This window comes from Pocillopora damicornis, chromosome 6 (genome assembly GCF_964200805.1).
Source record: "Pocillopora damicornis chromosome 6, jaPocDami1.2, whole genome shotgun sequence".
Classification (NCBI taxonomy): Eukaryota; Metazoa; Cnidaria; class Anthozoa; order Scleractinia; family Pocilloporidae; genus Pocillopora; species Pocillopora damicornis.
The window spans coordinates 24710191-24725239 of record NC_142675.1 but is presented as its reverse complement, the minus strand read 5'-3'; the positions used below and the strand labels follow the sequence as shown (position 1 = coordinate 24725239).

General features: G+C 39.5%; 1 protein-coding gene and 1 non-coding gene across 2 annotated transcripts; both read left to right on the top strand.

The window, feature by feature from the left end:
- The first annotated feature begins 203 nt into the window (after nucleotides 1–203).
- Nucleotides 204–14377, top strand: LOC113676307 (DNA-directed RNA polymerase II subunit RPB1). Its single transcript, XM_027192957.2, has 24 exons — nucleotides 204–576; nucleotides 775–1047; nucleotides 1503–1667; nucleotides 1978–2259; nucleotides 2483–2644; nucleotides 2808–3028; nucleotides 3277–3409; nucleotides 3644–3768; nucleotides 4102–4312; nucleotides 5151–5360; nucleotides 5794–6042; nucleotides 6244–6462; nucleotides 6773–6995; nucleotides 7082–7292; nucleotides 7622–7766; nucleotides 7877–7982; nucleotides 8144–8349; nucleotides 8642–8866; nucleotides 9000–9347; nucleotides 9832–10053; nucleotides 10177–10242; nucleotides 10520–10723; nucleotides 11021–11219; nucleotides 11814–14377. Exons 1-24 carry the CDS (start codon nucleotides 496–498, stop codon nucleotides 12995–12997), a joined length of 5670 nt encoding a protein of 1889 aa, XP_027048758.2. The 5' UTR covers nucleotides 204–495; the 3' UTR covers nucleotides 12998–14377.
- On the top strand, nucleotides 4423–4685 carry LOC113676362 (small nucleolar RNA SNORA53). The gene has a single exon (XR_003446693.2). It is a non-coding gene; the product is annotated as a small nucleolar RNA SNORA53 (small nucleolar RNA).
- Nucleotides 14378–15049: the final 672 nt, after the last annotated feature.

Genomic DNA, 15049 nt, shown 5'->3' with positions numbered 1-15049 from the left:
TTGACAAATTTGATGGCTGTTATATCAATTTAAATTCTCACAAACGAAAAGCAAAATGACTTCATTTAAAAAATAGTAAAGTTACGCGTAAGTAAGCCAAAAATATTGCTATCCCCTACCCCCAGCGCAAGGTTGTGATGGGTACGTCACTCCCACAATGCAACAGTTAGCCCTGAAGAATCTGGGTGCACCCCGCATATCTCAGATGGACTATAAATACAAGGTGAGATTATTGGTGAAGTAGAAGAAGCGCTTCTGGGGCGCTTCAATCGGCGATGGACAAAGGAACTAAGGTTCTATCGCTCAAATCCTTCGTGAAAAACGTGGGAGAAGGTGACAAATTACTGAACAAAAACAAACGAAATTAACGAATTCACGGGACTCCTACCGTCGCTGAGGAATTGAGGTCGTTCTAAGAGAGAGAATCTTTTGCAAGAAAGTGAAAACGTTTCAGCAATTACCTCATCACTTCGGCCATCTTGTTGAAGCAAAGAGATGGCTTTCGCGTCTGGGTCACCAGCTCCCTTACGGGACGTGAAACTGGTGCAGTTTGGTGTACTGAGTCCAGATGAAATAGTGAGTAAACTTTCAATAAATTTCAATCAAGTTAAAACCGTATTTAAAAGTTTTCTTGTTCCGACACGTTCTTCGTCGATACTCACGAAAGGTCAAATGCAAGGGTTCTTGCGCGTGTTTTACGTACGAAAAGTGATGTTTCATGTCGACTTTGTTACGTGTAGTAGTTCTGAGTACTTATTTTTTATATTTAAACAGAAACAAATGTCAGTTACTACCGAAGGCGGCGTGAAATACTCCGAAACGATGGAGGGAGGAAAGCCGAAGCTAGGTGGTTTAATGGATCCTCGACAAGGAACAATCGACCGTTTCTCTCGTTGCCAAACTTGCGCCGGAAATATGACCGAATGTCCCGGTCACTTCGGACACATAGAGCTGGCAAAACCGGTGTTTCACGTCGGCTTCTACAAGATGATAATCAAATGTTTGAGATGCGTTTGCTTCTATTGCTCAAAACTCCTTGTCGACGGGGTAAGAAAGGCAATCTTGCTTCGTCTGCATTCATGGCCGGCCGCTCGGCTGAAGGAATGGGGCGAGGGTATCTCCCCAGCCGTGGTAGTGTGGCTAGAAATAGCTCGACATCTGGAATATTGATTTTCTCATAAATCTTTTTTCTAATTTATCTTGTTCAGAATAATTTTTTTTTACTTGAATCTGGGATTTATTTAATTCTTTTTACTCAAAGGTGTCCATTTGATTATCTAAAATCATTTAACTTTTGTTGAAAAGGAAAAATAGATCTGTTTTCATATATCTAGGAAACACTTCGGGTTGAGATCAGGACTGTTGCATTAAAGGAAAAATTTAAGTTTTTGTTACAATTTCTCATTAATGGCTGAATTTTTACAGTAGAAAGAAAATAAATGGAAATTTTTTAAAAAAATCCATGAAAATCTGCTAATGGTGGTAATGCTATTGTTACTTAGAACAATCCTAAAGTGAAAGAAATTGTATCAAAGTCTCGTGATCAACCAAGTAAGCGTCTACAACACATCTATGACTTGTGCAAAGGTAAAAAAATCTGTGAAGGTGGTGATGTTGTTGATGATAAACAACAGTCCGTAGACTTGGATGAGGCGGAGAAAAAGATGGTAAGCTTATCTTTTATTTTTACTCTGATATGCTGTCTCAATTGTTTTGGAATTTTAACCTAGTTTGTGTTAAACTATGTTTCAAGGTATCAGATTGTAATTTTTTTATTAGGTAAGCTCATGTTAGAGTATGATACATGTTAATACATATTCAGCAAAAATTTAATACAGAGGACGATATCAGTAAGATTTGGTTGGCTTGAGTAATAAGGAAGTATAAAGCAGCTGCATATATAAAGAGAATTGCAAGTCAGTTCTTGTGAGTAAGAGGTTAACATGTCACATTCTTTTACCAATTTCATTTTGATAGAGTCATGGTGGATGTGGTAGAAACCAGCCACAGATCAGAAGAAGTGGTCTTGATCTTACTGCGGAATGGAAAGAGGTGAATGAAGACTCACAGGAGAAAAAGATTCCACTCACAGCAGAGCGTGTGCATGAAATATTTAAAAGAATTTCTGATGAGGAATGTGAGATTCTAGGAATGAACCCCAAGTTTGCACGTCCTGATTGGTTGATTGTGACCGTTCTTCCAGTTCCACCTTTGGCTGTAAGACCTTCCATTGTTATGAGTGGTTCTGCTCGTAGTCAGGTAATGTGTTTTGATATTAGGTCAACCTCAGTTTGATCCTGTAAGATCTTTTGTGCAGAATAAAAAAAAAAATGCAGAGAAAGTTAAAATTGTTTAATAATATTGAGGTTTTTGATATTATTGCAATAACCAGCTGCTTTTCCCTAGCTTCCTACATTGTGGCTTCTTTGATTTTGTGTTGTTAATGTAATTGATAAGTTTTTGGTTGTCTACCTTCTTCCAGGATGACTTAACCCACAAGCTGTCAGATGTTGTGAAGGCAAATGGTAATCTTCGGAGAAATGAACTTAATGGTGCTGCAGCGCACATCATTGCAGAAGACACTAAAATGCTCCAGTATCATGTGGCAACACTTATAGACAATGAAATCCCTGGTCTGCCCAGGGTAAGATAGCACATTTTTTGTAGATAAGGAAATTTTTCAATTTTATCATAGTTTGGCTTGTATTTGCCACAACAAGCCCTCCCTCTTGTGTGGTACATTGAATTACAAAGCACTATAGTTGGAACTATAGTGCTAATCAGAACTTTACACTGTCTCATTGAAGGCCATGCAAAAGTCTGGACGTCCATTGAAATCAGTGAAACAGAGACTGAAGAGTAAAGAAGGCCGTATCAGAGGAAATTTGATGGGAAAAAGAGTTGACTTTTCAGCTCGTGCTGTCATTACTCCAGACCCAAACTTGTCCATTGATCAGGTTGGCGTTCCACGTACCATTGCTCAGAATCTTAGTTTCCCTGAGATTGTCACACCATTCAACATTGACAGGTTAGTATTTAAAATAAGTTCAGCCCATTCTATGTGTAATAAGACTGAATTCCATCATAAACATGGGAATGTCAGGCAATGAAATTTTAGCACTATTAGGGCAAGAGTGATGCAAACCAAAGTCAGTAAGCCTTTTCTAACATGTATTTTCCTGTATCGTCATGTACTGTATCATCCTCAAAGTATTTAATTTTTCATGAAGGAGATGTTTTGGTATTTCAAGTTCACACTTGTTGTCTTTTCTGTAGCATGCAAGAACTTGTGCGCCGAGGAAACAACCAATATCCAGGTGCTAAGTACATCATCAGAGACAATGGAGAGCGTATTGATCTCAGGTTCCACCCCAAACCAAGTGATCTCCATCTTCAGTTTGGTTACAAGGTAGGTTTGAGCAGTCTTTGTTATACACCATTATCTTTCAATATTTGTGTGTGAAATACAACAATTCTATGATTGCCTCTAGACAGAGTTTCATTTCAGGTACTTTTTTAATTAATGAAATGTAACTCTGACAGTTGTTAGACTTTGACATCCAACATGGCCAGCCGAAGACTTGTTGTAATGAAGTTAAATTTCTCCAGACATAGAAGCTTATTATTTTATTTGAAATTTAAGGTGGAAAGACACATCAGAGATGATGATGTGATCATTTTCAATCGACAACCCACTCTTCACAAAATGTCTATGATGGGACACAGAGTTAAAATCCTGCCTTGGTCAACATTCAGACTTAATCTCAGGTGATAACTAGTATTCAGGAAATATTGCTGATCATAAGTCTCTCTCAATGGGGCAATGTTTATGTGTTTGTTTTTAAGTGTCAAGAAATATTTTTGCATTGTTGTGCAAAAATGTATTGTAATTTCAATGTCTATCATCCCCAAAGAACCTAATTTTGTGCAGCCAGTTGATAGGTGTTACTAGTCATAATCCTTAGACTTGCCTAACCTTTGTTGCTGAGTTTGCTCAATAGTATTTGATTAAACACAGTTAAAAATGCTAGCATAAGTTACAAAAGAGAATGATATAAATAGCTTGTGGTTGCTGATAAGATCTCTGCCCTTATATATCAGTGTTACCACACCATATAATGCTGACTTTGATGGTGATGAGATGAACTTACATGTACCTCAGTCCCTCGAGGCACGTGCTGAAATCACTGAGATCATGATGGTGCCAAGGAACATTGTTACACCACAGTCCAATAAACCTGTCATGGGAATAGTGCAGGATTCTTTGATGGCTGTCAGAAGATTCACCAAAAGAGATGTTTTTCTGGAAAAGGTTTGTCTCTTAAACATACTGATGCATGGCATCATGGTAGAGCCATTGTTGGGCTCTAGATATTATGTAAGTTAGAAGATTGTTCTCCTCATAAGTTTATGAAAAATGGTGACACACTTCCTTAGATCCATTCCTGGGGCAAAACAATGACATTCTTCTGCATTGTTTACAGGCTTGCCCTGTAACACTGCTTAAGTGTGTTGGCAGTTGCCCAACAGCGCTAAGCTGCAGATTGGGAATGCTTGAGTCATGAGTGTGTGAGATCAATATACCTCTCTGTGGTGCATCTTTGCCTTCTGATTGTCAGCCTAGATGCCATAGTGCAGCTAGTCTTTGATCTCTATGTCAGTTGGATAGCATTGCAAGGGACAATTTTCTCACATCTACAAGATTTTCTGTTATCGTCACAAGTTTATTTAGAAGAAAATTAAGTCTTACCTCTTCAATGTTACCTAGGCATTTTCGTCTACTATCAGTAAAGAGGGCATAGTATTGAAACAATTAAAGGCAAGTTGCCCTCAATTTCAACTCACTTATTGTATACATTTGGATGAGATGGATTTACTAAAATTAATAATTCTTTCATACCTTACTTATAACTCTGATCTTTGATGGGAGGAAGAAAAGGCTTCAAATATCAGAGGGTCAAATTAGTGAGGGTAAATTGTTCAGTAAAAGACAAAAAAATCACTTCCAGCTTTGGGAAAGTTTGAGTTGCTAGGGATTCAGCTGAAATATGTAACTTTGCACCTAGTTTAGAGAGCTTCAATTCACATTTGTAACCTGTTTCATTTCTGAAATTGAGGAACCTTTTTTTTTAAATTTTTTTTATTTTCAGGATGCCATGATGAACCTCATGATGTGGATCCCTGATTGGGATGGTAAGCTGATACAGCCTGCCATTCTCAAGCCTCAGCCATTATGGACAGGGAAACAGATCTTCAGTATGATTATTCCAGGAAATGTCAATATGATCCGTACACACAGTACCCACCCAGATGATGAAGATAGTGGTCCATATAAACATATTTCACCTGGAGACACTAAGGTATGTTACTCGTCTTCACAAACATTTGGAATATTTACACTGTCCTGTGTCCTGCAGTTGCATATGAATCTATAATAAATTTGGTGAAATAAGGATTCTTTTTCTTAATTTTAAATCAAATATAAAAATCATGCACTTGTTTATTTCTACTCAGTATGATAACAACTGTTCCAGTTATTTTTACATCAGATCAACAGTTAGCAATAATACATGGAGCTCAAAAGTGAACTAAGTACAGCCCATTTTTTTTTTGTTTGGGCTCAAACATGTGTAGCAAAGTTAAAGAATTTGGTATACAGATCAAGTTTGTTGTAGTCCAGGTGGTTTGAGGCAAATTTCGCTTGAACTGTGATTCTTTGGGTGTTGTTAAGAGGGAGTTAAAAGAGGTTACTATTTACTAGGGTTAAGATTGATTGATATATCCTCTTTGTAGGTTCTCATTGAGCATGGTGAGCTTATCTCTGGCATCTTATGCAAAAAATCCCTCGGAACTTCGTCAGGAAGTTTGGTCCACATCGTGGCAGTAGAATTGGGGCATGAGGTGGCGCGCATGTTTTATGGGAACATCCAGACTGTTGTGAACAACTGGACTTTGATTGAAGGACACAGTATTGGTATTGGTGATTGCATTGCTGATAATGAAACTTATGATGAAATTCAGCGACAGACAAAGAAAGCCAAGGTAACTAAATGTGGATCAGTATGTGCTTCCATGGTTAATAACTGTTAAATTTCTTTGTGAGCTTTATGGTAAATTTTAAATGAAATTGTTTGAACTATGAACATTTGAATGTGGTGCGTTTAAAGACACTTCAAATCCAAATTCTTCGAATTACCTTGACTTGTGGATAACAAAGTTTTCACATATGTTGGAATTCTTCAGGCGGAGGTGATTGAGGTGATTGAGAAAGCTCACAATAATGATCTTGAGCCCACGCCAGGTAACACACTGCGACAGACTTTTGAGAATCAAGTGAACCGTATCCTCAATGACTGTCGTGACAAAACTGGAGGAAGTGCTCAGAAGAGCTTGTCAGAATACAACAATTTCAAGGCTATGGTGGTGTCTGGTTCCAAAGGCTCCAAGATCAACATTTCACAGGTCAGTAAATTTGAACAACCCTTTAACCACTAATAGTATCTAGCATCTGATTTCCGCTTACAATATCATCCCCACATCACACTTTAAGGTTCTGAGAGTAAAAGAAATGTTCGCAAACTTAAGAAAGTCTTGTTTGTTGGATGAATTCACCTTGTAAGTACCTGAGGAAATATGTAGAGAACAGTTTGAAGAATAAGCATACTGATGTTAGGGTGTAGTAACAAAGGATGACTGCAATTTCCTCAATGCTGAGGAGGTCACCATGACATCTTAGCCACAACCATAACTTAACTGTTCACAATTTGTCTAGGTTATTGCTGTGGTGGGTCAGCAGAACGTTGAAGGTAAACGGATTCCATTTGGATTCCGCCATCGGACACTCCCACACTTCATTAAAGATGATTATGGTCCAGAGAGTAGAGGGTTTGTGGAAAATTCGTACCTTGCTGGCCTTACTCCAACAGAATTCTACTTCCATGCCATGGGAGGCCGTGAGGGATTGATTGATACTGCTGTTAAAACTAGTGAAACTGGTAATAATATATTATGTACAATATCTGTTGATTTAAGCAGTTGATTTTCATCATAGATTTGAATGGTATTTGAATTCCTTTTTCAGGTTACATTCAGAGACGTTTGATCAAAGCCATGGAAGGGCTAATGGTTGCGTATGACGGAACAATCAGAAACTCTAACAATCAGATGATCCAGTTGAGGTATGGTGAGGATGGAATGGATGGTGCAGCAGTCGAGTTCCAGAATATGCCAACCATAAAACCAACCAATTCAGCTTTTGAGAAAAAGTTTCACTTTGATTGCTCCAATGAAAGGTGAGTAGTACTGAGTCACCCTTAAAACAATACGTACCAAGCACAAAACACAGTCACCTTTTTAGTTGTGAGAAGTCTCACTCCTGCATATTTTTTGACCATGTGCTGAAATGATTAAGTCCTGGGAAGGTTACAATGTATGCTATAAGATTAAGAGCCATATTAAAGTGGCTCTGAAACAAACACAAATTTTGTAGTAGCATTGAATCACCTGTGCATGAGTGAGGAAGATGTTATTAAGGGCTTTCCTAAGAAATGACTTGGAAGGGTCGAAATTAGTTGAATTTTAGTTATATAATGATTTATTGTATTCTCATTTTCTTTATCAGGCGTCTGCGCCGTCTTCTACAGGAAGATGTAGTGCGAGATCTTTGCAGCAGTAACACAGCTCTTCAGGATCTTGAGTCAGAGTTCAATCAATTACAAGAGGATCGAGAAATTCTTCGCAGAATCATTCCCTCAGGAAACTCCAAGGTGCATGAGGGCATCCAACTGATGTCTTGTAATCTTTTATTATGAACTATGTTTTGAAAGGATAAAACTTTAATTGAAAGGGCTGATTTTTTTGTTTTATTTTATTTTAGGTGGCTTTACCAGTAAATCTCGGTCGTTTGATCTGGAATGCACGGAAGACCTTTCATCTTACCAATAGAAATCCGAGTGATTTGCACCCTCTCAGAGTTGTTGAAGGTATAGGGATAATTATTATGATTTTAACAAATAACTACTGTTTATTGACGGAACTGTACTAAGGTGGTAAAAATTCAAGAAGTGTCATTTGACATTTTTCTCAACCAAGTAATGAAGTTGTCTTGTAGTTTTTAGTGATGTTCTTCATTTTGGTTCATAAGGTGTGCGTGAGTTGTCCAAGAAATTAATAATTGTTCATGGCGAGGATCACATCAGTAAACAAGCACAGTTTAACGCCACTCTGTTATTCAACATTCTCCTTCGTTCCACTCTGTGTACCAAGCGAGTGGCTGAGGAGTTTCACTTGTCATCAGAGGCTTTTGAGTGGCTACTGGGAGAAATTGAAACTCGCTTCAACCTGTCCATGGTGAGATAATCATGTTCTGTTCGTTCGTTTTGACTTTGCTGCCAGTTGATAGTTTTCCGCGAGGCTTATGCTCTTGTACAACAATACAGCGGTTGATTAATGCAATATCCGATTAATACAATATCCACTTCAGTTATTTTTGAAAACAAACAAATGTAAACGTGTGTCTTTGGGAGAAGTCATAGCTGTGTATTGTTTTGAGAGTGCCTTCTATGATCTTAGTATAACACAGTTGTCATGCAACTCGTCATTGCTCCTAAAATGCGTGCTGCCTTGTGCTTTTTTTTTTTAGGTTAAACCTGGTGAAATGGTTGGTGCTTTGGCCGCTCAGTCTCTCGGTGAACCTGCTACGCAGATGACCCTCAACACGTTTCACTATGCCGGTGTATCTGCCAAGAACGTAACCCTTGGTGTTCCTCGGCTCAAAGAAATCATCAACGTGTCCAAGAAACCTAAAACTCCATCCCTGACGGTGTTCCTCACGGGACAACCTGCCAGAGATGCTGAAAAGGCAAAGGTATCAAGAGTTCTTTTCTTTCAGTCAAGTTTTAACGGCATGAAAAATTGATTACAGTTATTTGTATTTACTTGGAAAATTTACACTTCTACCCTTGAACCAGGACTTACTTGTATTCCTTTGTATTTCACAGGACGTGTTATGCCGTTTGGAGCACACAACGTTGCGTAAAGTCACAGCCAACACAGCAATTTATTACGACCCAGACCCTCAGAACACAGTAGTAACAGAAGACCAGGACTTTGTTAATGTTTACTATGAAATGCCTGACTTTGACGTGACTCGGATCTCACCATGGCTTTTGCGTATTGAACTCGATCGTAAACGTATGACGGACAAGAAGCTCACCATGGAACAGATCTCTGAGAAGATAAATCTTGGTTTTGGTGATGATCTGAACTGCATTTTTAACGATGACAACGCAGAGAAACTTGTCTTGCGTATAAGGATCATGAACAACGACGATGGAAAGTTCCAAGACGTAAGTTATTTGAAAATAGCTCGCATTACAATGTTTGAAGTGAATTTTGTGCGATGCTCGAAGATACACTCACATCTACAAAACCAAGCTTTCGTTGACAATTTTTTTTCTTGACGAGCTTCCCTTTGCCAGTGCCGCGCAACCTTGTTCCCAGGGTCTTCTGAGGAAGAGAGAGTGCCTTGAGAACGAGTTTTAAGGATAGTGACTCGACAAGGACCGAGGAAAGGAAAACTATACTGCTGTAAGTTTTCTGTGGCAGGTGTCATCTTGTGAGCTTGTTTGTAGCGGGCAAGTTGCCCTTGTCAAATAAAAGCTGTTGGGTTGATGCGGCTGAGAAGTATGCTTGAAGAAAGAAAAACAACTTCAAGGAATCTTATAGAGCTAGTGCAGTAGAAAAAATGAGCTGAAATAAAACCCGGGCTGTGATACAGAGTAACGGAGTATTTGGCATATTCTACATGTTAAATTTTTCCTGTTCTTTCAGGAGGAAGAACAGCTGGACAAGATGGATGACGATGTATTCTTACGCTGCATTGAAGCCAACATGCTGACTGATATGACCCTGCAGGGGATCGAATCCATCTCTAAAGTGTACATGAACCTGCCTCACGAGGACAACAAGAAACGAGTCACCATCACAGAGGAAGGAGAGTTTAAACATATCGCTGAATGGATCCTGGAAACTGACGGTGTTGCGCTTATGAGGGTAAGTAAAAACACTTCACCTTGTCCTTTTCAAGCTAACTCCTTATTCTTCTGTTTTTTTGTTTTGTCTTTTTTTTTTGTTTTGTGATTTCTGAAATAATTTTATGTATTCTATCACCTTCAGGTGCTCAGTGAAAAAGACGTGGATCCCGTGCGTACGACATCCAATGACATCTGTGAAATATTTTCTGTGAGTCCTGAAGAATTTTGATTTGTTAACTGTCTACTTTGCTAGTACCAACCGCGTAACTCGTAGATCATGTTCCATTTAAAGATGTTTTGTGGTTAAATTTGATTTTGAAGCAAGTTTATTGCATTATTTCTGATGTATTTTCCGTATTTGAAGACAAACCAAAAGCCTGATGAAATTTTTAGCTTCGTCTCTCCATGTATACGACACAAGGTTATGATATGGTTCATGTATACCTTACAGATTATAATTTATTTGTATGTCATGCCTACTTCAGGTGCTTGGAGTCGAGGCTGTGCGAAAGGCTGTTGAACGTGAAATGAACCATGTTATCTCTTTTGACGGTTCTTACGTAAACTACCGTCACTTGGCCCTGTTGTGTGACATAATGACGTGTCGAGGACATCTCATGGCCATTACAAGGCACGGTATCAATCGCCAGGAGGTCGGAGCGCTTATGAGATGTTCTTTTGAGGAAACGGTGAGAACTCAGGCTAATATTTAATACTCTATCTTCTAAGCTTTGGACTTGTATTACAACAAGTAACAGAATTGTCTTCAAAGTCCTCATGGCTGGATTGTTGAACAAATTCTCCTTGTCAGCATCCTTGGAAATTTATAGGAAACAGTATGGGGAATGTACATACTGATGATCGGGTGTCAAGTGTTAAAACTTGCCTATTGAGTCACTAAGCCGTTTGGCGATAATAGTGTAACTCCCCAATGTCATGTCGTTGAAGGAGCCCTTTTCATTTATGATAATCTTTGTTTTGATCAGGTTGATGTAATAATGGAAGCCGCACAGCATGCAGAGCACGATAATATACGGGGTGTCAGCGAGTGTTTGATTCTTGGGAAACTCCCCCGCATTGGAACAGGCTGCTTTGATCTGATGTTAGATGCTGAGAAGTGTAAGTTTGGTATGGAGATCCCCACAAATATTATGGGACCTGGGATGATGGGCGGACCTATGACAGGTGAGAAAAACAAATTGTCTTATATTTTTAGCTTTTTAAAACGTAGTTCAGTAATGAAATCGCCTTCGATTTAAGATTGCACCGTCTATTATTAATCAATCAATCGATCAATAAACTTTGCTTAAGTGTCTAAATTTTCTAATCAGCCCGAGGAGGAGGCCTCTAATCGGGAACTCCCAATAAAATTACAAATAAATTAAGTTAAATTAAGTTAAGTTAAAATTAGCTATCACTTGTTACAATATATATACATATCTAGAATTCCAATTATATATTAAAATACGGACTAAAATATAATAATTTCTAGCTACACAACTATATACAAACTTTAAATATGTCTAAAATTCTAAACACACTTCGGACAATTCCCTGTGCAGACGTAATTTGAAACTAGGTTTGCGAGGTCTCTTCTGCACGATACAAAAAATGAAGTAGCCACTGCAACACAGATTATGGAGTTTGTCGTAGTTAAAATCAACTATTCTTGACTCGCCTAACAACTTCCTCTATAACCTCATTTCTGCATTCTGACGTTTAGAGTAGAATACTGGTATGCTGTGATGTTGCTTACCTCGTGTGTGTCTTCCGCTTCAGGCACTGGAATGTTCTTTGGTGCTGCAGGATCTCCAACAGCTAAGTCACCGCAGATGACTCCTTGGAACATGGGAGCCACACCCGCTTATACCGAGGCGTGGAGTCCAGGACTAGGCAGCGGCATGACACCAGGGGCTGCTGGATTCTCTCCGGCAGCTTCGGAAGCTAGTGGCTTTAGCCCTGGAGGTTACAGCCCCGCTTGGAGTCCGCAGCCACAATCGCCGGTGTCACCAGGTCCCAGTAGCCCGTATATTCCTAGTCCAGCGGCTGCAAGTCCAAACTACTCTCCAGCGAGTCCGGCATTTATGCCCAGCTCTCCTTCCATGTCACCGGCAAGTCCGTCTTATTCGCCGACGTCTCCTGGTTATTCCCCCAGTTCTCCATCAACCGGATATTCACCGGCAAGTCCCAGTTACTCGCCAACTTCACCATCCTATTCTCCAACTTCTCCTTCGTATTCTCCAACATCTCCATCTTACAGTCCAACATCTCCATCTTATTCTCCCACATCTCCTTCTTACAGCCCTTCTTCGCCATCTTACTCGCCTACCTCGCCATCGTATTCTCCAAGCTCTCCTTCATATTCTCCCACTTCTCCTTCATATTCTCCAACATCACCTTCGTATTCCCCCACGTCACCATCCTATTCACCAACCTCCCCGTCTTACTCCCCGACATCCCCCAGCTACAGCCCGACCTCACCGTCGTATTCGCCTACCTCGCCGTCCTACTCTCCCACTTCTCCTTCCTATTCACCCTCATCTCCATCCTACTCGCCTACTTCCCCCAGCTACTCCCCTCAGTCGCCCTCCTACTCTCCATCTTCTCCGTCTTATTCTCCATCTTCCCCCAAGTATTCTCCAACGTCTCCCAGCTACTCGCCTACATCGCCAAAGTACAGCCCAACATCACCAACTTACTCGCCTTCTTCTCCTTCTTATTCTCCTTCGTCCCCAAAGTATTCTCCATCTTCCCTCTCTTACACCCCATCTTCTCCAACTTATTCCCCTACCTCTCCAACTTACTCTCCGTCCTCTCCTCGCTATTCTCCAACCTCTCCTCAGTACTCGCCCTCCTCGCCGCAGTACTCACCATCATCCCCGAAGTACAGCCCAAGCTCCCCAAACTATTCCCCAAATTCTTCATCGTTTACGCCGGCATCGAATCCAAGCAGTCCAAGCTAATCTAATTACAACCCGGCGGGGGTTAGACCGTCACCTTCACTTCAATATACACCTTCAGTTCAATATCGTGAACAAAGCGCAAGAAAATTTTGTTTTGAAACCTTTGGAAGAAGAACAAAGATCTCATCGGGTATTAACATTCCGAAGGGAGGAAATCCTTACTATTGATTACAATATACCCCAAGTCATTCTATGGTAGAACACAGAGTGTATGTTGAGACAAGAAGCCCTCTGTGTATGAACTTAGATCTAAAGAGAAGCGCGTTTACAGTGCACCGCTATCGGATCACTGTAGGCGTGTTGCTTTAGCGTTAAACTCACAATAACTCGCGTTTGTAATGATGTCAATGTGAACTAAGAACTCCTTTTTTGGTTGTGTAATTTAGAGATAACACTAAGGAGGGCTGATTTTTACGTCACAACGACGTTGCCTTCAATAAGCTCATCACACAAATCACACTGCGTAGAATGAGCCACGCTAGCTACAATAGCTGGTTCGTCAAAGTTAGTGTCAGAATGCGTTATTTCTTCTGTGAGAAGTGTTCGTAACATCAAATGGAACCTTTGTAGCAAGATTCAATACCAAAAAAGTAATGATATTAGTCGTAAGATATTTGATGATGTCACGCAGATTCTCAGCTAAAAAAAAAAAGCAATACACATAGGTTACCATAGCAAATGTTCATTGATTACGTATTGAAGTAATTTGATGTAGTGTTTCAAGTTTGCACTTAAGACTCGGTTGAATCAGTTGCTACTTGATTTCCTTTTTTATAAGTTCCGGAGACAACGTACAGTTAATCAGTTAGAGCTGATATTATAAAAAACGAAAAAATATGATTAAAAAAAGTAGATAAAACTTTCAACAAAAAGATAGGTAAAAAGATACTTGGGAAACAGTTAGTGCTTGTGAATTGTTGAGTCTTTACCTGGCGTGTAACGACGCGAAACAAGATTATATCTAGTCAAATTTTTGCTTAGCCTACATCTAAAGACAGTGTAGTAAATAATTACCTGGACGTAAGGTGGACTTAATCCCGTGAAGCAGTAGATAAAACGGAGGTAGTTTATTTACCTTAGCGAATTTAAAATTCCCATCAGTGTTACGAATTAGGAGTCCAAGTTTTTTGCTGCCTCGACAAGAGGTGAAATTTTTCTCGGGCCGTGGTACTCTTTCAACATGAGGAACCGTGACGTTTGCATAACGAGTCTAAATCGTTTAAGGTGACATCCTAGACTTTAAAGTATAGCTTTCTTAGATGAAAGATTTTCTTGTTCAATGAAATGTTAAATTGACACATTAAAGCTGATTTTTTACGATGGTGTAACCGATCTGAAATAGTTATTGATTTATAGTTAAATAAACTTTAATGCACAAAACCATGACTTTTGTGATGAAATATATTTTGTAAATTTAACAAATTAACAGTGGTTTAGCGTGGCCTGTACTCGATGACGAACATTGTTGTCGATAAGTGCACAGACCATGCCAAGCCACCGTCGATGTTTTTACCACAGAATCTACGTGAAACAAAGTAAATCTTTCAGTGGGTGACTATTGCGAGACACATTGACGCGAGTAGGACTGTCTATACTCTTATTAACAACGGCAAATTGGCCAATTAGACTGCGACACGACACTACTGCCAATTGTGGTAAAATACTGTTTTACCATTCTGGACCTCTTTAGACATGCTTTGAGTTCCGAGCTTGAATCTGATCAAAGCTTAAGAAAGAAGGTAATAAGTATTACTGACAATTCTGATTTCAACCTAGATCGAAAGCAAGTACCGTCAGTGTTCTAGGAACGAAAACATAATTCTTTTTTCCACCTCTATCCCCTTTTTTGATGCATATCCTTCTCAAAATTTCACATTAGAGTTGTCGAGATTATATTGATGAACAATACAAGATTCTTTAACGATATTTTGACGAATTAACTCCGGAAACTGATGGTTCCGTGACAGTATTGTAACAAAGAAAACTTGTCCTTAGTGACGACTTTCGTAACAGCCATAAAAAGCTAAACCCAGGGAAGGAGTGTGCGGAGTG

Coding starts and splice junctions, on each gene's coding strand:
- LOC113676307 (XM_027192957.2), top strand. CDS start 496: ATGGCTTTCGCGTCTGGGTCACCAGCTCCCTTACGGGACGTGAAACTG. Junction 1,048..1,502: donor CAAAACTCCTTGTCGACGGG/GTAAGAAAGGCA, acceptor ATTGTTACTTAG/AACAATCCTAAAGTGAAAGA. Junction 6,996..7,081: donor TGTTAAAACTAGTGAAACTG/GTAATAATATAT, acceptor TTCCTTTTTCAG/GTTACATTCAGAGACGTTTG.